At 39.3% G+C, this 23,838-nt stretch overlaps 1 protein-coding gene across 7 annotated transcripts; it reads left to right on the top strand.

Annotated features, from left to right (window-relative positions):
- The first annotated feature begins 83 nt into the window (after positions 1 to 83).
- Positions 84 to 22,466, top strand: LOC144490731 (programmed cell death protein 10). Of its 7 annotated transcripts, none has more exons than XM_078208463.1 (9): positions 115 to 283; positions 4,812 to 5,032; positions 10,728 to 10,918; positions 11,404 to 11,457; positions 15,548 to 15,665; positions 19,136 to 19,262; positions 20,759 to 20,837; positions 21,377 to 21,459; positions 22,011 to 22,466. In XM_078208463.1, exons 3-9 carry the CDS (start codon positions 10,829 to 10,831, stop codon positions 22,090 to 22,092), a joined length of 633 nt encoding a protein of 210 aa, XP_078064589.1. In that variant the 5' UTR covers positions 115 to 283; positions 4,812 to 5,032; positions 10,728 to 10,828; the 3' UTR covers positions 22,093 to 22,466. The 7 variants fall into 7 exon arrangements, with proteins under 7 accessions (XP_078064583.1, XP_078064589.1, XP_078064569.1 ...); XM_078208443.1 differs by having other exon boundaries at positions 133 to 283; positions 4,812 to 4,874; XM_078208468.1 differs by lacking the exon at positions 115 to 283 and adding an exon at positions 4,063 to 4,130.
- Positions 22,467 to 23,838: the final 1,372 nt, after the last annotated feature.

The following is a 23,838-nucleotide window of genomic DNA, read 5'->3' on the forward strand; positions in this document are numbered from 1 at the left end:
CCGCGGTGCGCACTGGGGCTTGTAGTCCTCTCCCCGCCCCGCGCAGGCGTGGCGGCGGAGTGGAACTACAACTCCCGGCAGGCACCGCGAGGCATCCCTGGCGCTGATTGACTTGCAGGCCGAGGGGTTTCCGGTCGAGCCGCTGCCGAGTCTTCCTCCTCCTCCTGATCGGCGGCGGCGGTGGTGGTGGTGAGGGGAGTCGGAAGGGGAAGGTGCGGTGACCGAGTCACCGAGAGCCTGAGGCCTTGAGAGCCGGTTGCGTTTGAAGGCCGAATGCGTGTGGGTGAGTGAGTTCTTGTCACCGTCCCGCGCGGTGAGGGAAAGAGAGGAGGGGGGATCCTGGTCCGTGACGCCGCTGCCGTCTGGTCCCCCCCCCCGCACTCGGTGGAAAGGTTTCCGCCCAGGCTAGCCTGGGCCAAGGGCTCTGAGGGGCTCTCCCTGGGGGGAGGGAGAGGGGGGTAGTACCGGGCCTGGGCAGCCAACACCCCAGATGGGTATGAGACTGTGAGAGGATTTCAGGGAGTTTTTAATGGAGACGCAACTTGGGGAAGTGTCAGCCTGGAATCGAGCTGCTCGGAATGTGTCTAAACAAACCTGGGTGTGTGCCACAGCTCAGCATTCAGCCATTCGTGCCTGTAAAAAAAACCCACCACTGGTGTCTCACAGACAGGCCATCGAAGCCTGCATTGCTCTCTCCCAAACTTCAATCACACACACACAACTGCTGTCCCTTGGGAATTTTTATTAAGTTTGTGCGAAGTAAGATATCCTCCTAAAAAGGGACGCCTGTTGATGATTGGTTAATGAAACCTTGAAAACAAAAGGCTACAACGCCTTACTTCGAGAATTTCAAATGCACCCATAAGGTTTTGTTTTTAACTCCATTTGGAGCAACTACCTATTCTGTAAAACTGTAGGTTCGTTTCTAGAGTTCTGGCTAATCTGCTGGGAAAACATTTGATGGAAAATCAATAGTGATTTATAAGGAAGTTGATTGTATCTGTGCTTCATTTGATGACTAGTTGCTAGATCTCAAAGTTGGGATGATTTGTAATTTCATTTATATCCTGGCGTTTGACTGATTTATCGCTTGACCAATCTGGTGTGTGACTTTCACAATTCTGTACATCTTATGTACAGTTTTTTTTTGTTGGGGAAGGACTTCACGAAAGCATAATCAAAAATTGGACATTCAAATAAGAGAAATTACAAGTGGCAATCAGAAACGTAGTCAGAGGTTTCATTTAAAGAAGGGGCGGTTGGAGGCATTTAGAGATGGGATTCCAGAGGCTTGGAGATTGTCTGCAAAGTTCCATCCATGTAAGATGGACATGCAGCAAATCTGTTTGGGGGGGCGTGGGGGGCGGGGAGCTTTATATGGTGCACTTTTTGCTGATAATCTGTGCAAAGCAGGTTTTGTCACAGAAGTGACAGTGATTATCAGTTGGCATTGTGGGTTGATTGTGTTGGCACTTATTGCCTAAATGCTGTAGCTATCAATTGTTATGGTGGTACATGCTGGTCAATTGGTGATGTTGCAATTTCCCTCTTGTCAGTTCATGTCCCCAGCTGTGAAAACATATGTTTAGGGTCTTCCAAGCAGAGCTCTGAATGTCCTACTCATCTTCTGGCTCTGGCCACCTCACCATACAGAAAATATTTGGATATGCATCCAACTTCCATCCTGCAAATGTGCCTGAGGCAGTGAAGTTGCCTCTCTTTGAGCGCGAGCAAACTTGGGGGATTTGCTTTGGAGAGGACTGCCCAGTTTGGGATTTTGCCATTTCCAAGAATGTGCCACAAATAATGAAGATAAAAGATTGTTGAGCTTTCTTTCTTGATGACTGCAAGTCGTATGTTTCACAACCCTACACAAAATAGGAGCATTTGTCCCTTCAAGCCTAGCTCTGTCATTCAGTATGATCATGGCTGATCATCCAACTTGGTTGCCTGATCCTGCCTTCCCCCTGCATATACTTTGACCTCTTTTTCCCTAAGAATTATATCTCGCTCCTTCTTGAAAACATACAATGTTTGGGCTTCTGAAGTAGCGAATTCCATAGACTTACTACTCGGGATGAAGAAATTTCTCCTCATCTCAGTCCTAAAAGGTTTATCCCTTATCTTTAGACTATGACCCCTGGTTCTGGACTCTTTCACCATCAGGAACATCCTTTCCTTCATCTACCCTATCTAGTTATAGAGGTTTACAGCATGGAAACAGGCCCTTCAGCCCAACTTGTCCATGCCACCCTTTTTTTTAAACCCCCAAGCTAGTCCCAATTGCCCACATTTGGCCCATATCCCTCTATACCCATGTAGCTGTCTAAATGTTTTTTGAAAGACAAAATTGTACCCGCCTCTACTACTACCACTGGCAGCTTGTTCCACTCACCACCCTCTGTGAAAAAATTGCCCTTCTGGACCCTTTTGTATCTCTCCCCTCTCAACTTAAACCTATGCCCCCTAGTTTTAGACTCCCCTACCTTTGGGAAAAGATATTGACTATCTACCTTGTCCATGCCCCTCATTATTTTATAGACCTCTATAAGATCACCCCTCAGCCTTCAATGCTCCAGGGAAAAAAATCCCAGTCTATCCAGCCTCTCCTTATTACTCAAACCACCATGTCCCGGTAGCATCCTAATAAATCTTTTCTGCACTCTTTCTAGTTTAATACTATCCTTTCTATAATAGGGTGACCAGAACTGTACACAATATTCTAAGTGTGACCTTACCAATGTCTTGTACAACTTCAACAAGACGTCCCAACTCCTGTATTCAATGTTCTGACCAATGAAACCAAGCATGCTGAATGCCTTCTTCACCACTCTGTCCACCTGTGACTCTCTGTTAGAATTTTATAGGTTTCTATGAGATCCCCCTCAATTCTTAACTCTAGTAAATAAATCCTAATCAACTCAATTTCTCCTCGTACATCAGTCCTACCATCCCAGGAATCAGTCTGGTAAACCTTTGCTGCATTCCTTCTATAGAAAGAACATCCTTCCTCAGATAGGACAAGCAAAACTGCAAACAATATTCCAGGTGTGGTCTCACCAAGGCCCTGTATAATTGCAGCAAGAAATCCCTGCTCCTGTGTGATACGCAAATCCTCTCACCATGAAGACCAACATACCATTTGCTGCCTTTACCTCCTGCTGCACCTGCATGCTTAGCTTCAGCGACTGGTGCATGAGGACACCCACGTCTTGTTGCACACAAAGACTCCCTAAAGTGCAGAAGGAGGCCATTCAGCCCATCAAGCCTGCACCGGCAACAATCTCATCTGGGACCTATTCCCATAGCCCCATGTATTTACCCTGACTCTAAGGGGCAATTTAGCACGGCCAATCAACCTAACCTGCATATCTTTGGACTGTGGGAGGAAACCCACACAGACATGGGGAGACGATGCGCAAACTCCACATAGTCACCTGAGGCCGGAATTGAACTTGGGTCCCTGGCGCTGAGAGGCAGCAGTGCTAACCACTGTGCTGCCCGCATGTGGCTGGTCAAGTAGAGTTTCTGATTCAGCAACTTCCAAACACACAACCGTTACCACCCAGAGGGCAGCATATGCATGGGAACGCCATCAGTTGCAAGTTTCCCTCCCAAGTTTTGGAACTATATCACCGTTCCTTCATTGTTCCTGGATCCAAATCCTGGAATTCCATTCCTAACAGCACTGTGGGTGTACTTACACCACAGGAACTGCAGCAGTTCAGAAAGGCAGCTCACCACTCCCTTTAAGGATGCGCAATAAATGCTGGTCTAGCCAGTGATGACCACATCCCATCAACAAATACAAAGAATGACATTGTCACCATGACTGAATTTGCTAACCACTCCCAGCTGGGTTTAGTGTGCACAAGAGCAGAACTGTGACATCCGCCACAACAGTTTTATTGATACTTATGGTACTTGTATAACTCGCATAGAGCAAGTTACTTGCATAGGAGGGACAATCCATGAGTCACTGGTTGAATTTCCATTGAGTGACTAGTGTAACATTCTGAGAAGTGTTCTCTGATGTGCAGTATTTTCTGTCTTCGCTTTCAGTCTGGATGGATTGTCGCGCTTGTCATCTGATCTAGTAACTCCTTCCATATTTGCAAGGAGGGAAGAAGGTACAATCACCAATACTGGGAACTAATGGGGGAGGGGATGTTGCACAAAAGGCCAAGTCTGCCTGCTGTAATCATGCCTATCGTAGGAAGATGATATGGTTGTTGGTGACCGATCAGCTCAGCCTGTGACATTGCTGCAGAAGTAGAGACTGTAGCCCAACCTTCACCTGCTTCATAATGACCATTGCTCCATCAGAATATCATTAATGGGGATGTTCTCTGATGATTGCAAAGTCTTCCGCTTCATTCGCAGCTACTCATATTGAAGTAGTCCACGCCTGGATGACATTCTGGCAAGTATCATTTGCACAGTACATACCAGGCAATGACCATCTCCAACAGGAGATAAGCTATTATCATTAATCAGAAACTGAACTGGACAAGCCACATAAACACTTGCTGTAAGGGCAAGTCGGGGTGAAAATTTTGTGGTGAGTAATTACTCTCCTGACTCCCCAAAGCCTATCGACCATTTACAAGGCACAAGTCAGGAGTGTGACGCACACTCCAAATGCCTGGACAAGTGCACCAATTCCTGTTCATCGATTGTTCCTGTGCACACCAGCCTACGATTGGCTCCTGCAATGTTTTCATTTGGGAATGTTATGTCTATTTTCAAATCCCTCCATAACCTTGCCTATCTGGATAATCTCTCAATCCTCATTTGTGCTTCAATTCCAGCCTACTTTGCCATGGTTTTTATTGCTGCATGAGTGGTGACCCTGCCCTCCAGCCTCCTTAGCTGTAAGCTTGATCTCTTCACCTGTCTACCTCTTTCATCCTATACGTCATCTGGTAACCTACCACACCTGTAATGAGATCTCCTTGTGTGCTCAATGTCAAATTTTGTTTGATAGTGCTCTTTGAAATCTCATGAGACATGTTAAAGACCCAATATAAATGTAAGTTATTGTTATAAAGCTACCTCATAATTAATTCCGTTGAAATTTTAAAATATGTAATGCCAAAAATGTAGACTTTATCGTAAATTTCCAAATATAGCAACTATATTTAGTTATTCAGTAACTCTTATTTAACAGCTAAGACAATGTGATTACAATGAAAATATTACCTCCAGATTTTAATGAATTTTAATACTTTTATCTGAATGGCTTTACCCATTTTTGGAATTTTATTAACATTTTTGTATAAACATTGCCAAATCAAGTTAGCTCTGAATGTGGTCACATTTAATTCTTTCTGATTGATTGAGATTAGTTATTCTGGGGCCTTGTTTTTGAGGGAGACTTTCGATTCAGCAGTGCATTGCTCAATATCTCCTGAATGGGTTCTGTTATGTGGCCAATGAAGTAATGTCTTCCTTGTTTAAGTTCCACCTTAACGGCAGAATTAAGTTCCACCTTAATGGAAGAATTGGGCAACATATTTCTGTTTTCACTAATTTACAAACAAAATCACTTTTATGAAGTTGACTTTGCCAAAAATATTCTCAGCCATGTAGCTACATCTTGGGCTGCAACATTCCTGTGGATTTAATTTGTAATTCCTTGTTAAGGGCATTTACAAGGTTAAAGATTACTGTTCTGGATTGAGACAGTACATGTGACATGTTAAGGTATATTGCCAGACCTTCTGTTTGCAGGTTTAGTAACATTACAAAAGAAGAATTGTAACATTAAAAAAGAGTTATCAATCCTATCCTGTGCTTTGGAAAACATGCCAAGTGTTTCATGCTGTAGTTCATAATCACATTGGCCTGGATTTTGCAGTTTCAGTGGTGGTATAGGAATGGCAATTGCCGTTCATTTTGTATACATAATTTCTATGAGCTTTTGCAATTTGCAAATAGTCAGGCAGCAACTGCATGCTCTTCCCAGAGGGGGCCTGTGTGAACAGGGCAAGCAATAGCATGTTTCTCTTCAGCCAATTAGATTTTAGAATCATAGAAGAATCCCTACAGTGCAGAAGAGACCATTCAGCCTATTGACTCTGTGACAGATTATCTTACCCAGCCCCCCCCCCAATTCCTGTAACCCCTCACGTTTAACATGGTTAATCCAGTTAACCTACACATCTTGGAATACTAGAGGGCAAATTTAGCATGACCAATCCACCTAACCTGCACATCTTTGGACTGTGGGAAGAAACTGGAGCACCCAGAGGAAACCCACGCAGGCGGAGAATGTGGAAAATCCATACAGACGGTGACCCGAGGCCAGAATTGAACCTGGGTCCCTGGAACTGTGAGGCAGCAATGCTAACCACTGTGCCGCCCACTACGTCTTTATTGAGTCTGAGTCTAAACCAGAAAGCATAAGTTACAATAGTTAATTGAATGTCAAATCATATACAGAAATTGAAATCGAGACAAGTGATAATAGGGGAGGTAATGGTATTGTCACTTGAACTAAAAATCCTGGCTAATCCTCTGGAGACCCGCATTCGAATCCCATTATGACAGATGGTAAAGTTTGAATTCAGTAAAAAATCTGGAATTAAAAGTCTAATGATGACCATGAAACCACTGCTGGTTCTCTAATGTCCTTTGAGAGGAAATCTGCTGTGCTTATCTGTTCTGGCTTACATGTGACTCCAGATCCACAGTAATGACCATGAGACGAAGAAGTAGGAGTAGGCCACTCAGCCCTTTGAACCTACTCTGCCATTTAATAAGATCATGGCTGATCTGACACTCACTAAGTCAACTTTCCTGCCTTATCTCTGTAACCTACTGATTAAAAACCTATCAATTTCAGCCTTGAAAATGTTCAAGGGCTTCCACAGCTTCCTGGGGTAAAGAATTCCAAAGGTTCGCCAGTCTAAGAAGAAATTCTTCCTGAAACCCCTCTTAAATGAGCACCCCCTTGTTCTGTGTCCATGCCTTCTCATCCTACATTCTCCCATGAGTGAAAACATCCTCCTAACAAGTTGCTGCATTTCTGTGATAAATGCATTCTCAACTTTCTGGAAAAATTTAGGCTTGTACATTGCTATACTCTAATGACGCAGCAAGTCTTCATTACTGTGGATCAACCGCTCTGATTAACTTTTATGAGTATGGTGCATTTCTTCAGAATCTAAATATTAGTGATTTAAAACTTTAAAATTCTTTCAGTCTTTCCTTTTAATAACATTATTTCCCCTTTGCTTTCTGTACCTGATTTGATATTGGATTATTTATTCAAACTGACACTGTGCTGCTTGTTAATAACTCTTCAGTTGCATTAGTTAAGGAGATAGACAGTTTCTTGCTCTGTCCGCATAGTTTCTAGATCATCTCTGGAGTTGGTGTTCAGAAATGGTTTCCTAATTTACAATAAGTTCCAGTGCAAAGTCCCATAGCCTGTTTGCAAGTCAAATCGCCGCTGAGAGCAAAATCGAGACTCTAGATACTGAAAGTAAAGTTCGTAACATCTAGTTCAACTGCTTATTCGTGCTTGCAAGTTCCTAAAATTTAATTGAATTGAGTTGTATACATATTTGCATTCCTGAATGGATTCTTTTTAAAGAGAAGATTTACTTTTGTGTAGTGCGTTTTGTGTCTTAGGATGTTCCAAAGCACTTTTCAGCCAATTATGTATTACTTGTTGCTGGCCTGCAATACCTAATTTGTATATACCAAGATCACAGACCGCAGCAAAATAAATGGGCGAGTGGATCTGTTTTGGTGCTGTTCATTCACGGATAGTTGTTGGCCAAACCATCAGACGAGTTCAGTCTATTCAAAACGTGCAATAGGATTTGATACGTTAGCCTGAAGAGGCTGATAGAATGCTGGTTTAAAGTTTAATTCCCTGGATAGAACCTCTGGCAGTGCAGTATGCCTTCAGTACTGCATTGAAATGTCCCTTTTAAATTGCAGTGAGACTTCAGCCCGACTGAGTAAAGAATTGTAAACAGGCGACTGCTGAGCTAAGCTGCCTAAAAATCCAAACTTTTTGAAAGATGAAAGGTTTTGATATTAGGAGTATCTCAGCATATATTTATGCAAGAGAAAGCAGGATATATTCAAAATATGATTGAATAGGAGCCTGTGGAGTAAGATGAGGGTCTGAAAAATTAACTAATACATTTTTAAACTAGGCTTGTAAATGGGAGTATTGCTGTGTTTTTGACACTAGCTTTGTTTTTTGATGAGGTAGCAGAAAAGGTAATGTGGTTGATATGGTGCATATAAGCTTCCAAAAGATATTTTGTAAAGTACCATTTAATAGGTGTCTCAATAAAGTGAAGCCCATGGAATAAAAGGAAAAATTGCAGCCTGGGTAGGAAGTTGGCTGAGTGAGAGGAAACAGCAGTGGTAAGCAGTTGTTTTTCAGACTGGAGGGAGGTAGACAAGTGGTGTTCTCCTGGGGTTGGTACAAAGCCTACTGCTTTTTAAAAAATCTATGTTCATGACGTGTTGCTGCCTGGAGACCCTCTCTGGGTTATAGAATTCTCAAAAAGAAGTGCCACCAAGCTCACGAGGAGGGTAGCAGGCTTCACAAGATAGTCTCCCCACCTTTAGAGAGCCTACCTGCCACTGTTAAAATGCTAGGGGTAGTGAGAAGGGATCTTTAATCAGCCACCATCTTCTGGCAGAGCGCCATAGTGATGGGAAGGTAATGGACATTCCAACTATGCCTTTCTCCACCATTTTCCAGGCCCTTAACATGTGCCTAGAGGGCTAGTAAAGGTTGAGAAAGTGGTCAAATGTAATCCCGAGTTGAATGGCTGCTTCCTTGCTGGAATATGTCAATTATTCTACGAATCCTCCACCTTCCGTCGGGGAAAAGATACAAAAGTCTGAGGTCACGTACCAACCGACTCAAGAACAGCTTCTTCCCTGCTGCTCAGACGTTTGGATGGACTTACCTTGCATTAAGTTGATCTTTCTTTACACCCTAACTATGTAACACTGCATTCTGCACTCTTTTGTTTCCTTCTCAATGAACGGTATGCTTTGTATAGCGTGCAAGAAACAATACTTTTCACTGTATGTTAATACATGTGTCAATAATAAATCAAATCAAAAATCCCTCATTTGTATTGTGCAATTTCAGGTGGCATTTATTGCGCAACTGAAAGTAGAACCTTTGACAAGCATGACTTGAATGCTGCAATGAGTTTGAACATTTATTTGATTTCTGTAACCTGGATTTGAATTGTGCCCAGTTTCATGGAATTAGTTTCTTTTAACCTGGTTGTAAGAGTTCTGTGCATTGGATCAAGAAAAGCCTAATGCAGCTTGGTCCTTCATGTGGATGTGCCATGTAAAACTGCCCTTAACTTGGCACCAGCTGATGAGCTTACTCAAGTTTAAAAGCAACTGATGTATGGGAAATGGAAAAGTTTTCACAGTTGCCTTATGAATTCTAGCATGAGAAAAGAAGCTTTGTTCTACAAATGGGCATGTTATTCTTGGTTATAAAATGCTTTTGAAGCATTGAGGTTCTGAAAGATGCTGTATTAACGCTAGCTTGACCATTCTTTTGAGTAGGCTCATTGTTGACACTCCAAAAATGAGATGTCCTATTTCCCATTAACAAATTAATAACATTTGAGAACCTATGCAATAGTGAGTTTTATGAATTGTTTAATAAAGCAGTTTGTATCTTTTGCAAAACATTGTAACTTGCTTTTCCATAAATTATTTAACTAAAATATTTGTTAAGTGAGTTAACTTTTCTCCGGCTTTGCGCGGTACTATAGAATCATAGAAACCCTACAGTGCGGAAGGAGGCCATTCGGCCCATCGAGTCTGCACCGACCACAATCCCACCCAGGCCCTACCCCCATATCCCTACATATTTACCCGCTGATCCCTCTAACCTACACATCTCAGGACACTAAGGGGCAATTTTAGCATGGCCAATCAACCTAACCCGCACATCTTTGGACTGTGGGAGGAAACCAGAGCACCCGGAGGAAACCCACGCAGACACGAGGAGAATGTGCAAACTCCACACAGACAGTGACCCAAGCCGGGAATCGAACCCAGGTCCCTGGAGCTGTGAAGCAGCAGTGCTAACCACTGTGCTACCGTGCCGCCCCTATTGGTCATTACAATCACAACTGTAAATCACAATCAACGTATCATACAGTCAAATCCTGAAATTTATCTTTCACCAGAACCTCAATGCTCCAATGCACTTTATAAGTTTTTTAAATCAGTTGATTATGATCTGTTTCTTTGCATACTCCAAGGTTTGATGTTTCACTGGGCTTTGGTGTAGAGAATTGTTCATTTGCTGCAAGTTAGTATCAGACAACTCCAGATTCCTACAGTCAGCTTGATTCTTAGTGCAATAATTCATATTTACAATGTTTAAATAGTAACTGGTTACAGTGTTAAACATTTTCATGTCCCTTAGAGAATTTACTATTATTGCATTTGGCCATACTTTATATAAAGTGTTATATCCATTTTGGTCAGGTCAGCTCAAAGTTGAGTATGCGCTTTCATCTTCTTGAAACTCACCTAACTCCTGATTGGTTCTACACGCATCACTAATTCTGCTCAAAGATTTGTATTTAAAACATCCTAACTTCCATTGAAATTAATAACAAATCCCTGCTATTCCATGTATAGGTGCTTAGTGGCCAATGCCAAATATAGTCAAACATTTTAATATTTATTTCATGTTTTCTTCATAGGGTAGTGGCTCCTTCTTGCATAAGGAGGGAAGAGGAAGACTGGCTTGGCAGTGAATGCCTTTTGTAGCACTTTTTCAGCAATAGTGTGAGATTAATCAAGGATGACAATGGAAGAGATGAGGAATGAAGCAGATACAACCTCCATGGTTTCCATGCCACTTTATGCAGTGATGTACCCAGTGTTCAATGAGGTAGATATTTTAAGTTCTGGTAGACATATAACAATGCTATTGTTTATTTGGCTTTCTTGAAGGCCTAAAATAACTGTGATCTATTTTGGACAAATGTAGCTAACATTTCTCCTGAAAATGACAGTAAAATAGAAGTTGACTGTAACAAAAAAACAGTGTGACCCAAAAGAACATAGAAACCATGCTTGAGTAATATGTGATGGAGAAACAAGCAAAGCAAATTTGAAGATCGATAGTAACAAATAGCACATACAACTATTGATTCTGAAATTCTGTCTAATTCAGTAAGTGTGTGACTGACAGTTTGAATGAAAAATTGGCAAATTAACAGGTTTTTTTTTCAATAGCTATGTAAGTATTCCTGAATGGTATACCTATGCTCACCTCTGCAAATCTAGTTCTAGATCTGTTCTCTGAACATTTTAAATTTTACAATATAAATCGTTGCAACTTAAACGTTACTAAAGTCTTATTTTTTATTGCAGCTGGAGCATGTTAATCTATCTGCTGCACAAACTCTCAGAGCTGCTTTCATTAAGGTGAGTTTGCTTGCAGTGACACATTTATGCTAAATGTACTGCAGTCTATAATGCTGTGTTGATTTGGTTACTTTTTTTGTATTTCAATATTGTACTTTGCTTAGAATATAACTTGGTTGGAAAATTCCGTTTTCACTCTGTTTGAATTTAAAACTATTTTGCTATAGTTAACAACCCAAAATAAAATGTCATTTGAGGATATTCCTTGGGTTTTTAAACTTTTTTATAACTTGAGTGAGAGGAGATGGATCGGATAATGTCCCTATGTCCTTGGACGTGCTGCTGCTTTCCAGCTCACCAATTTTGAGAACTTTTACAGCTGACAATCAAGCCGACATTATTTAAGAATAATGTGGGCGGCACAGTGGTTAGCACTGCTGCCTCACAACGCCAAGGACCCGGGTTCGATTCCTTGGGTCACTGTCTGTATGGAGTTTGCACCTTTTCCCCATGTCTGTGTGGGTTTCCTCCAGGTGCTCTGGTTTCCTCCCACAGTCTGAAAGGCGTGCTGGCTAGGTGCATTGACCTGAATAGGCGCCAGAGTGTGGCGCCTATGGGAATTTCACAGTAACTTAATTGCAGTGTTAATGTAAGTCTACTTGTGACTAATAAATAAAGTTTACTTTAAAGAATATAACTTGCTATGTTGAAACATCGACTTCACTGTTGGGAACCTGGGTAAACCTTTGTTCTTTTGGAACCAAAAAAAATCTGAAATGGCTACAACTTTGAAATATCAGTCATATATACTGTTGCATTAAGAATTTTGTTTTAATATCAACGTGATTTAACCTACCTGGAACATTCAACTCTGTCAAAGAAGCAAAACAAAGTACACTAGTGATCACTAAAAGCTTATGTTAATTTGAAATGGGAAATAATTAACTGATTCAGAATAAATGGCTTAATGTTTGCATAAAATTAGCACATGAAATGTCTTAATACATTAGATTTTCATCTGTGAACTTTATTGATCAGTATTTCTACTTTTTGTCTACCTCAAGTACCATAACATTGCACAGTCATATTCAGAACAAGGATTTCAAAGTTGACTTTTTTTCTTGAAAGGTGTAGAAAGTGAGCAAAAATATTCTTTGAAACCCACTTCTTGATCACTTTTGTATCCTTGTATGGAAGCGGAAACTAAATTTTTCACTCACAAATGCAGAGCTGTTTAAACAGGCACTTCCACTGTGCTAAGCAGCTTTACATTATGTAGAATTTCTGAAGCAAACATTAAATTTCCCTCATGAGGTTATTAAATTTTCTCTGATTATTAAGGGCTGGGTTAGTGTTCGTTGCATTACAAATATGCTTTAAACTTAACCCGCACATCTAAAAAAAATGTAGATACTTTCAAAATCACGAGAAGCAGCAAAAGCTAAGTGGATTTGATACTTCAAATATATGTATGCTGCACAATGATTTAATTCTCATACTTAGTAGTGAGGATGCTAAGAGTTAAAAATGTCATCAGGTAGAATTATATTCACTGGAATAAAATGTAGCCCAGAATGAATGTGAATGACCCCCTTCCACTTATTTTTGTCTTATGATGCCTAAATCCACCCAAGTTTGAATACATGCCTCTGTATCTCTGGATCTAATAATACATATTGCAGTCCTGGACAGAGATCAAGCAAAACATTTCCTAACAGATGATCCCTACCTCACTTTTAGCATACAAAGAACAAAGAAAATTACAGCACAAGAACAGGCCCTTCAGCCCTCCAAGCCTGCACCGGCCATGCTGCCCAACTGATCTAAAACCCCCTCCCCTCCCGGGGACCATATCCCTCTATTCCCATCCTATTCATATGTTTGTCAAGACGCCCCTTAAAAGTCACTACCAAAGACTATAAATTCAACTAATACTACACTCAAAAAACCTTCTCACCCTAAATGTGCCCCTGGTTGCTATGCAACAATGCATTATTTCTCCAACTTCATGTTTATTTTTCACGCCATAAACTCTCTCAGCACAACAGGAATACAATTTCAATTGAAACCTATCCCCCACACATGCAAACACCTTTGCTCAACATACAAACTTTACATTCTTTTATGCGCTCGATCTCATACATTTTGGGGGGCAAGATGATGTGTTGCTTTTCCACATTGATGCTTGCTCTTTCTCGCACTTGATTTTTCTGACTTATTTTTGTTTTCTCAAGTGTCTATTTTTTTAATTGGTCATGCTCTGGTTAGTGCTTTTTACAATGTTTCCTGCTTTTTTCTAAATAGAGATGTACAATTTTACATGTTTTTTCATGTGCTGAAATTAAGGCTTCTCTCATAATCTTAACTTCTGAAGTTCCATCAAATTATAGAAGCGTGCTGCAGCAAGATTGCCTATTAGCATGAGGTGATATTCAATTAAGGAGTGTACAGCATTTAAATTTAACTTCACATTATTTACTAAATCAAATGGATTTTTTAATGGGGAAGGACTGTAACTAAACAGTGACAAGGAAAGTTGTTGGCAGTAATCACTTTGTACCCCCACTCCACATAACCTTGTTTTCTAACTACAAAGTGTAACTGAACTTCGTATTACATAATTTTATGGGGAAGATATAATTTTATAATGGTTCCTAAAATAACTTTAAGTCTGCTTACTATTTATTCCAAATACTGAGTTATAATAATTCTAAACTTGTTTTTATGCTGTCAGTTAGTTTTCTCATTTTCCAATTAAAATTAGTTGTCTGTCGTTCAGCGATCATAATTTTGCTTTGCCACCAGATGTAATTTTTGTCAGAGGATTCAAGTTTTGTTTTACCAAAACAGATTCTTGTAGTGTCCTTAAAGAATATAGTATTTTGTATTTCAAAGTAATGGTGAATCTAATGCCAAATCCCTGAGACATTACTGTTGTATTCACTGTTCTGATTTAGCAAGTAGCTGATCTTATTTACACATTAGAGCTTTGACTAGAGAACAGTGGACTACAGATCAGATTAAAAATTGGATTAACTTGGACGTATTTGGTAAATGTCATTTGTTTGTGTAGCGATAATGTGTCCACACAGCATGTAAAGAAACAAAGCCTTATTCAGTTCTCCTGGCAGGAAAAATCTGTCTAAGTACAGTTGGACTATTTTGCTTTATCTGTTTGTGTGCTAATTGTCTTGGGAATGGTATGAAATAGAACTTGTTTTTTGATCTATCCAATATACCTTTGACCTCCAGTTTTGCTGCAATTTTTGAAACGTACTTTGAGGCACAAATTTGATCATTTATACAGCAATCCTCCACGCTACCTGCCATGCATGATGGGTATGGAAAACATAATGAAATCCTTTCTTAAGTTGAGGCTATTTTGTAAGCAAATTCTTTTGATAAACTAGGTGAATGTATCCTAGCCATTCAGTGTATCTCCCATCCAAAAGGGAAATTAAGTGAAACTTCAAATTACCTCTCCGACCTTGCATCTTTGAATTCTTTTTTTAATATAATTTCTAGTATTTGTTATCTACTTCCAAAGCTATTTTGGTCGCAACTAATAGATGAAGCGCACTAGTCTTGTACATTTTGCTCAAAAACCCTGGTTTGCTGTGAACTAGATCATGACTGACCAATTCTGGTCCATAATTCTGCTTGAATCATTTTTTGCCAAAGTCATGAAATTAAAAATGTTTGTGTGATGCAGAAAGTTGTCCTAATACCTTCATTACCAATGAATCAAAATTCACTTGACCAATATGGTGTAAATTTAATGGAATTGGTGAGCTGTGTGGCTCAAATCTGTGACCATATAAATTGTTGGACAAATAATCTGCTAATAGATGATGCAGAATGGAAAAATGCATTGCACTAAGTATTTTAAAAATAAAATCTGCACGTAGAATTATTTAATTTGGTATTAGTACATTTGGGTGGTGACCTGTATTTGTACCGAAATATCAAACTTTACTTTTACTGTCCTCATAAAATGGTTTTATATAATTGCTTATATCAGACCATCCATAGCCTCATTAAAAATAATCATCCTTTACATATGATAAACTAGAGCGAAATATAATTGGATTGGATAGTATACTGTGCATGTTCAGAAGCACTTGTTGAATTGGTGACTCTTTCAATTTAGGCAGAAAAAGAAAATCCCGGTCTCACTCAGGACATCATAACCAAAATTCTGGAAAAAAAGAGCGTGGAAGTTAATTTCACTGAATCATTACTGCGCATGGCGAGTGATGACGTTGAAGGTATGATCGACTATTCTCTTGTAGACAGAACACAAGAAATCAGAAATCCCCTGTACTAAATGCTGTCTGGATGTTTTTCACTTAAATACATGTCTGCATTTTCTAGACAGTGCCCCTTGAATCTGTCAACATTTAGACTTCTGGAGATTGGAACTTCAAATTTTGTGATTCCATTGATGCACCGGTTAAATTTTGAAAGATTAATGTACTGCGCAGCTACATTATGCAGTGCAAGCGAGAAACATGTACAATAATGCAGCCTGCCTTTTTAGTTGAGTTCATCTATTTCTTACGCTACTAAATGTCACTACAGGAGTGCATTTGGACCACGGCAGATTGTGATGATCTAATATTTTTCTAAGAGCTTGTTACCTGGTATATACATCCTAACTTGGAATTTATGTGCCGAGAAAACACTTGTACAAAGCACTTTTTCTTGAGAGCAATCTAGTTTAAGAATAAGTCATGAATGACCATTGTGTTACACAATTTGCAAGGTTTAAATTATTTAGAATCAAGTTCTCCAACTGTGGCAAAATATTTCCATTTGTTATTGAAATGGTTAACCTGAAAATTGAGATTTATGGCTCTGATCAACAATGAGCTTATACCTCTGATATAGATTGGAAAGATGTAAGTGTCTATGGACCCGAGTCCAGAATCAAAAACTCACCAATTGTGTGCACTTTGGCAATCAAGTAACTAATCTAACTGAAGCCACTGGATGATTGATGTGGGAAATAAAAAAATTATTTGTGCTCACTAGCCTGTATTGACTCAACGCTGTCTTGATTTTCAAACTTGTTCTGGCATTTAAATCTCATAATTGCCTCAATCCTCTGCACTTCTCCACTTTCTAGTCCCTTGTGCATCCCCCACTCCCGCAATCATGACCACTGGCAGCTGTGTCTTTGACCATCTAAGCCTTGAAATTTTGTCCCTAAATGCCTCCCCCTCTCTTCCTTTAAGATATTCCTACCTCCTTGACAGATGTTTTGTCTCTATCCTGATGTCTCCTGCCTGAGGAGGCACTTCTGTAAAGTGTCTTGGGAAGTTTTTGTATGCTAAAGGTCTACAGAAGTAGTTCTTACATTGTTAGTCTTGAAAAGAGTAAATAGAAATGTATTTTGCATTCAGCTGTATTATGCATGATCTAGGAATACTTGATGCTGGCAGGTGTGCCTGAATGGAAAACGCCCTGTAACCATATCTCATCACTCCGTTGAGCACAATTCAACCACTTTCATTTTAAATACCGCAACATGCCAGATAACACACAAATAGTTCCAGAAAATGTCCTGAATCAATAGTTCTGCTGTAAGTTAAATTTAGTTAACCCTTAACTCTCTGGATATTAAGTATATGGTGCCGATATATCATGGAAATACCTGTCAATTTAACCAGAATATGTATTGCAGCTCCATATTTACAATACCATAACGAGACCTTATTTGTACATCTGGAAGGATAACAGTTAAGTGCCCAATGTGAGCTTTGCAAATAATATGGTATTGCCACAAAATTATAAAACTTTCACAGTATGAGGTTTGATTTCTGACATACTGTACATATCAGTACCTTGCATACATCTATATAACCACAGTGGGATCCACTTTACTGCATCACGTGATTAGCTGGCACTGGCGGCTCCTTTTGTCTTTCCTGTAAAAGTAGTGAAAGGTTCACATTGTGATGCATTAAGTCATGTTGCAGAATAGTAGTGTGATGCAAGTACTGTTGATGCATGCTGCCTCAATGTTTGTTCCAGGCCTCTGAGATAGTGGTAGAGAAGCATCTCTGTCTATCTTCAGTTTTGTATAGATTCATTGCAGAAAGCCTATTTAATAAGCTCAGATCTGGAACTCGATGAACCTACAGGAGAATGAGGAGAGCAGATGATGCATAAACTGAAAGGTACCGTAATGCACAAAGGCTAACTTGGCATTGCACTCAACACCTAGCCCAAAAAAAACAGTTATAGAAGCTCTTAATACTTTGTGTATTAAAGTCCTTAAAATTTTAGAATTCTGATCTCTAGTAACATAAAGTCTAGTCTCTGATTTGGTACTGATTCAAATATCTGCACTGTTGATAGTTATGTACTCAACCTGATGAAGCTTTAAACTGGATGTCTTCTTGGAGGAGTTTGGTCACCTTTCTGAACCTAATTATTATTGTTCCCTGAGGTTCTGAGAGAAGTGGAATCTCCTTTTTTACAATTTTAGGTTGGAATTATTCCATAGCTTATATACTGTCAGAATGCTGTCAGGATAATTGCAACTCCAGCAACACTCAGGAACCTGGGCTGGAACTTTCCGCCCGTTCGTGATGGCAGGTTCTTCTGTTCTTGCCAATGGCACCCCCCTGACTGATATCCTCTGCCACCTAGAAGGACAAGGGCCGCAAAAGCATGGCAACACCACCAGTGTAAATTCCCTTCTTAAGTCATGCACTATCCTGAGTTTGGAACTATATCACCTTTCCTTCGCTGTCTCTGGATTAAAATTCTGGAACTCCCTTCCTAACAGCACACTGTGAGTGTTCCTGCAACACATAGACTACAGCGGTTCAAGAAGTGGCTCACCACCACCATCTTGAGGGAAATTTTGGATGGGCAATAAATACTGGCCTAGCCAGCAATGTCTCCCTCCCATGAACAAATAAATAACAATGTTTAAGGCAGTGTCTTTTTAATTATCTGGAGGTGTGACTGAAATATCTATTCTCCTTTTGATGAAGTAACAGCATCAATAGATCGGTGACTTTCAGCTCCAATTACTATTTTGTAGATTTTGCAAGTTTATTTTCATACAAAAGGAACTTATTTTATTTATTCATCTTTATCTAAAGCAGTTTTCTGAAATATATTTGGTTCTAAGAGGGAATATTGCTAACCCCAGTTCCCTCTCATTATAATTCCCCTTGTTGGAATAGTTTTTAATTTTCAGTTTGTTTCCTCTATATTTAAAGTGATCCTTATTAGGTGTCAATGGATTGTAAAAGTCACAAAAACCACAACTGGAAATAAAATTCAGGTACAAGTCCAAAAGCTACTTTTATATTGTTGTGATGCTGTTAGCTTTTGCACTTCCAGCAGGTAACTACTTTATTCATTTTAGCTGGCAGCTGGGAAAATGAGTTTTCTTACTATTCCCAGCTGCAGACTTCATTGAATATAGCAAGTTTTTTGTTTACCAACAATGGTCACTTGAGATCCAGATATTAACCTAACATGACATAAAGTAAGATACAAGAGCAACCTGAAGGTGCCAAGATCATGCATGAACATCATTATATTAACACCCTAATTTTGTAAGTATTTTTCTTGTATTGTGCTGATTCTAATGTGTCTCATTCTAATGAAAAGACAGGAACATTTTTGACAATATCTAAATGAAATTATTTATTTTATTAAAGTGATTTTATATGAAAGCTGTTTCTTTTCTCACCCTATTATTTTACTCTCATAGAGTATATGATTGACAGGCAAGAACCAGAATTCCGGGAGCTAAATGAAAAGGCCAGAGCGCTGAAACATATTCTCAGCAAAATTCCTGATGAGATCAATGATAGGGTCAGATTCCTTCAGACAATCAAGTAGGTATCGTAGATTTCTCAAACCGTGTATCAAATATTTGTGTATATTGCATTTACATTTCCCACTATTTCATCTAACAGCTTCAAGTATGTACTTCTGATTTCTCCCTTCTGCACATGTCCAGTTTCCCCTGAAATGCATCTCTGCCACTGCCTCAACTTTAGGCGGTAGCAGTTCCTGCAAAATATAACAAGTCTCTAGGCGAAGAGTTTCTCCAATTTCTTTATTGGATTTATTTGTTAGCCCCAGTTTTGAACTCCCACACAAATGAACCTAACTTCTCAGTTTACCTTACCAAACTTAGGTCATCCTTGGAGCCCAAACCTGTTCATTCTTCACGAGCAGTTATTTCTCTGTTCTGATATCAAACTTGTGAATCTTTATTTGCACTTTCTGCAGTGCTTCCTTATTCTTTTTGTAATATAGAAACCAGAGTTGTATACAATACTTAAGTGTAGTCTAGCTGGGGCTTGATGTAAATTTCGTATAACTTCTCTGCTTTCCAGCTGTATTCCTCTAGAAATGAATCCCAGTGGCTTTGCATTTTAGTAGCCGTGTTGAACTGAGTTGCTACTTTCTAATTTATGAATCTGAACCTCTTATACCCATCTCATTTAGACTCTATTTTCCAAGTGACTTCCCTATTCCTTGCAAAATGTTTTTAATTGACGTTCACTTGTCACTTTACAGTTCCATTCTGCAAGTTATGAATGTCTTGTATTTTGCTGCAGTCTTCCTTGGTATTAACTATACTTTTCAAAATAAAACTCATCCACTAATTTTGAAATTGTAGTTCCAAATCTTGAATGCAAATCATTTACTTAAAAGGTAAATAATAGTGACCTCAGCACCAATCCTGATGGAACACAGTTTTCCATTTTCCACCAGTTTGAGTAAACACCTTTAACCCACTATCCTCCGTTTTCCTTTAACCTACTCTCTGAAATTAAGGGCTAAATTTTTGCTTTGGAGTTGGATGTGTCAAGAAAGTCCCTAACTCTACAAACCCATAAAATGGTGAGTTTGATAGAAATAATGTGCAGGGGTATGGGGAAAAGGCAAGGGAATGGCACTAAGTCAGTTGGAGAGCCAGTGAAGACAGGATGCACCAAATGGCTGCTTCCTGCGCCTTAACAATTTTGTGATGAGCAGCTTCTAATCTGGCATTTTGTCTGATGGTAGCTGGTGTCAGATTTCAAAACACAATTAAAGCAAATGCTGGAGGTTAGCTGCATTAGGCACTACACAAGTTTTCTTGGAGTAGCTTTTCTGATTTATTTTCTTTGCCCAAGTAAGTGGGACGATTGTTACTTTCACAAATCAATTTATATGCTGAGCATAGGCAAAAACATAATTTTGCGGGCTGGAAGAAAAGGGTCGAATTATACACCAGGTCAACTTGTATATCGTGATTTACCGTATTTTAAATCTGGAGGAATTGAAGTGTGACATCCATTTAGTTGTTAATTTCTGTTGCATTTACTTCTGTTTACAGGGATATTGCCAGTGCAATAAAAGAGCTTCTCGACACTGTGAACAATGTTTTCAAGAAATATCAGTACCAGAACCGTAGAGTAAGTATTGCAGAAATAATCCCCAGCGAACCTACAGCATCAGAGTTGCCAGTTACACCAAATGATATTTGCGGGTGCAGAGTGGAGGGTGTTCTTCATAGATTTGCACAGTACTCTAATCTTCTGACCAGCTGAAAAGTGCTTGAAGTTTCATAGTTCAAACTGTTCCTGAGACAGCAAACTATGAAGCTATTATTCCTATTTCATTAATCACCATGTTTATTTCAAGCCCTGTTAATGTGAAATTTGTGACACCTCCACCAGTGAAAATTATACTGAAAGTATCATAAAATAGTAATTGAATTTGGAAGGAATAGGGAAGTTACAATGGTCAAAGTACTTTTTCTTGTATACTGTAATACCGAACTGAAATCCATGAAATTAGCTCTATGTTGCATGTGTAACATATGTATAAAATATTGAAATAAAACCCCCATTCATTCACAGCCAATGACGATGTGTATTTGGATGGTTTAACTTTAGTTTTTTTAAACATATGTAAACTAAAAGTTTAGATTAAATTGAATGGTTATTTTTAGGCACTTGAGCACCAAAAGAAAGAATTTGTCAAATACTCCAAGAGCTTCAGTGATACTCTGAAAACCTACTTTAAAGATGGCAAGTAAGTATAACAGTAACATGAAACATTTTTTTGCTTTTGTATGAATTATCCTGCAAGCAAAGCTTACTGTACCAGCGTAACTTAAATTTAGAATTTGTGGTTGCCACAGCAGTATTAAATTTAAATAGAAGTTTGAATAATAGTTGATACAATTGAGTAAAACGATAGAAGAAATAACCTTTTGTTCCCATTGTGAGACAAGGAAGAGTCGAGGGGGTTTGGCTGTCTTTAGAACGAGTGACATTTGTGCTTTACAAAAAGATTAGTTTGTGTAAACAATACCCTTTTAATGGTGATGTTATCTGTATGTGACTATGAGCTTAGAAATGGTTCACCACATTATACTTGCTCATGTTTCCAATAGTGGAGAGGTCCAGTTACAATTTTGTTTAAATTTTCTTCTAAAAAGCCAGCTTTTGCTTTCATAATGCATTTGGATTTACTTTGAGTAATTTAGAGTGGAATGAATATATATTTTGGAATCTTGTACTTAAGTTACATATAGGACAAATATCTAGACTGAATTGATATGATCTTTTGTTTTTAAACAGGGCAATTAATGTATTCATGAGCGCCAACCGGTTAATCCACCAAACCAACTTGATACTGCAGACCTTCAAAACTGTTGCTTAGAACCTCCATTTGTGAAGCTTTTTAATTTTCAATCTTACAAGGTTGACCTTTATGTAAATTTAAATAGTTACAACTGTATAAATTAACACATTCATTTCAGGACTTGAAAATGTTGAATAAAATAATTGTCAACTTGCACCATATTTTTGTAAAACATTGTAGCTAATCATGATTTCTCATTAAGAAATATTACATAACTTTTGCTATTACTATTGTATCCAAAACGAAGCCAAAAGAATTTGCGCCTTAACATATCGTAATGTAACATTCCTTTGTGTAAATATTGGTGTTCTGTTTCTGAAGTTAACTTGCTGGCAAAAAAATAAGTTATGTATTTAACATGATTAGTGGCAAATAAATAGTTTACAATCTGATTTGCACTGTCTCTTTATTAACTGCAATTTATTATAGGGTGAGAGGGCTTCACATTTATTTGTTAGTGGGATGTGGGCATTGCTGGCTAAACCAGCATTTATTGCCCATCCCTAATTGCTCCTGAGTAGGTGGTGCTGAGCTGCTGCCTTCAATCACTGCAGTCCATGTGGTGTAGGATGGGAGTTCCAGGATTTTGACCCAGTGACCGTGAAGGAATGACAATATAGTTACAAGTCGAGAAGATGGTGTGCGGCTTTTTGATTTGATTTATTATTGTCACCTGTATTGGTATATAGTGAAAAGTATTGTTTCTTGCACGCTATACAGACAAAGCATGCCGTACGTAGAGAAGGAAAGGAAAGAGCAGAATGTAGTGTTACAGTCATAGCTAGGATGTAGAGAAATGATCAACTTAATGCAAGGTAGGTACATTCAAAAGTCTGATGGCAGCAGAAGAAACTGTCCTTGAGTTGGTTGATATGTGTCCTCAGACTTTTGTATCTTTTTCCTGACGGAAGAAGTGGAAGAGAGTATATCCGGGGTGCATGGGGTCCTCAATTATGTTGGCTGCTTTTCCGAGGCAGCGGGAAGTGTAGACAGTGTCAGTGGGTGGGAGGCTGGTTTGAGTGATGGATTGAGCTTCGTTCACGACCCTTTGTAGTTTCTTGCAGTCTTGGACAGAGCAGGAGCCATACCAAACGTGATACAAGCAGAAAGAATGCTTTCTGTGGTGCATCTGTAAACATTGGTGAGAATAATAGCGGACATTCCAAATTTCCTTAGTCTTCTGAGAAAGTAGAGGATTTGGTGGGCTTAACTATAGCTCGGCATGGAGGAACCAGGGCAGGTTGTTGGTGATATGGACACCTAAAAGCTTGAAGCTCTCAACCATTTCTACTTTGTCCCCATTGATGTAAATGGGCATGTTCTCCACTATGCTTCCTGAAATCGATGACTATGTCCTTCGTTTTATTGACATTGAAGGAGAGATTATTGTCGTTGCACCAGTTCACCAGATTGTCTATCTCTTCCCTGTACTCCGTCTCGTCATTGTTTGAGATCCAACCCACTACGGTGGTGTCATCAGCAAACTTGAAAATTGAGTTGGAGGGGAATTTGGCCACAGCCATAGGTGTATAAGAAGTATAGTAAGGGACTGAGGATACAACCTCAACTGGTGTTGAGGATGATTATGGAGGAGGTGTTGTTGCCTATCCTTATTGATTGTGGTCTGTGGGTTTGGAAGTTCAGGATCCAGTCGCAGAGGGAGGAGCCGAGCCCCGGCCATGGAGTTTGGAGATGAGTTTCATAAGAATGGTGTTAAAGGCTGAGTTGCAGTCAATAAATGGGAGTCTGACATGGGTGTCTTTG

The sequence above is a fragment of the Mustelus asterias genome, chromosome 3 (assembly GCF_964213995.1).
Source record: "Mustelus asterias chromosome 3, sMusAst1.hap1.1, whole genome shotgun sequence".
NCBI classification, from domain to species: Eukaryota; Metazoa; Chordata; class Chondrichthyes; order Carcharhiniformes; family Triakidae; genus Mustelus; species Mustelus asterias.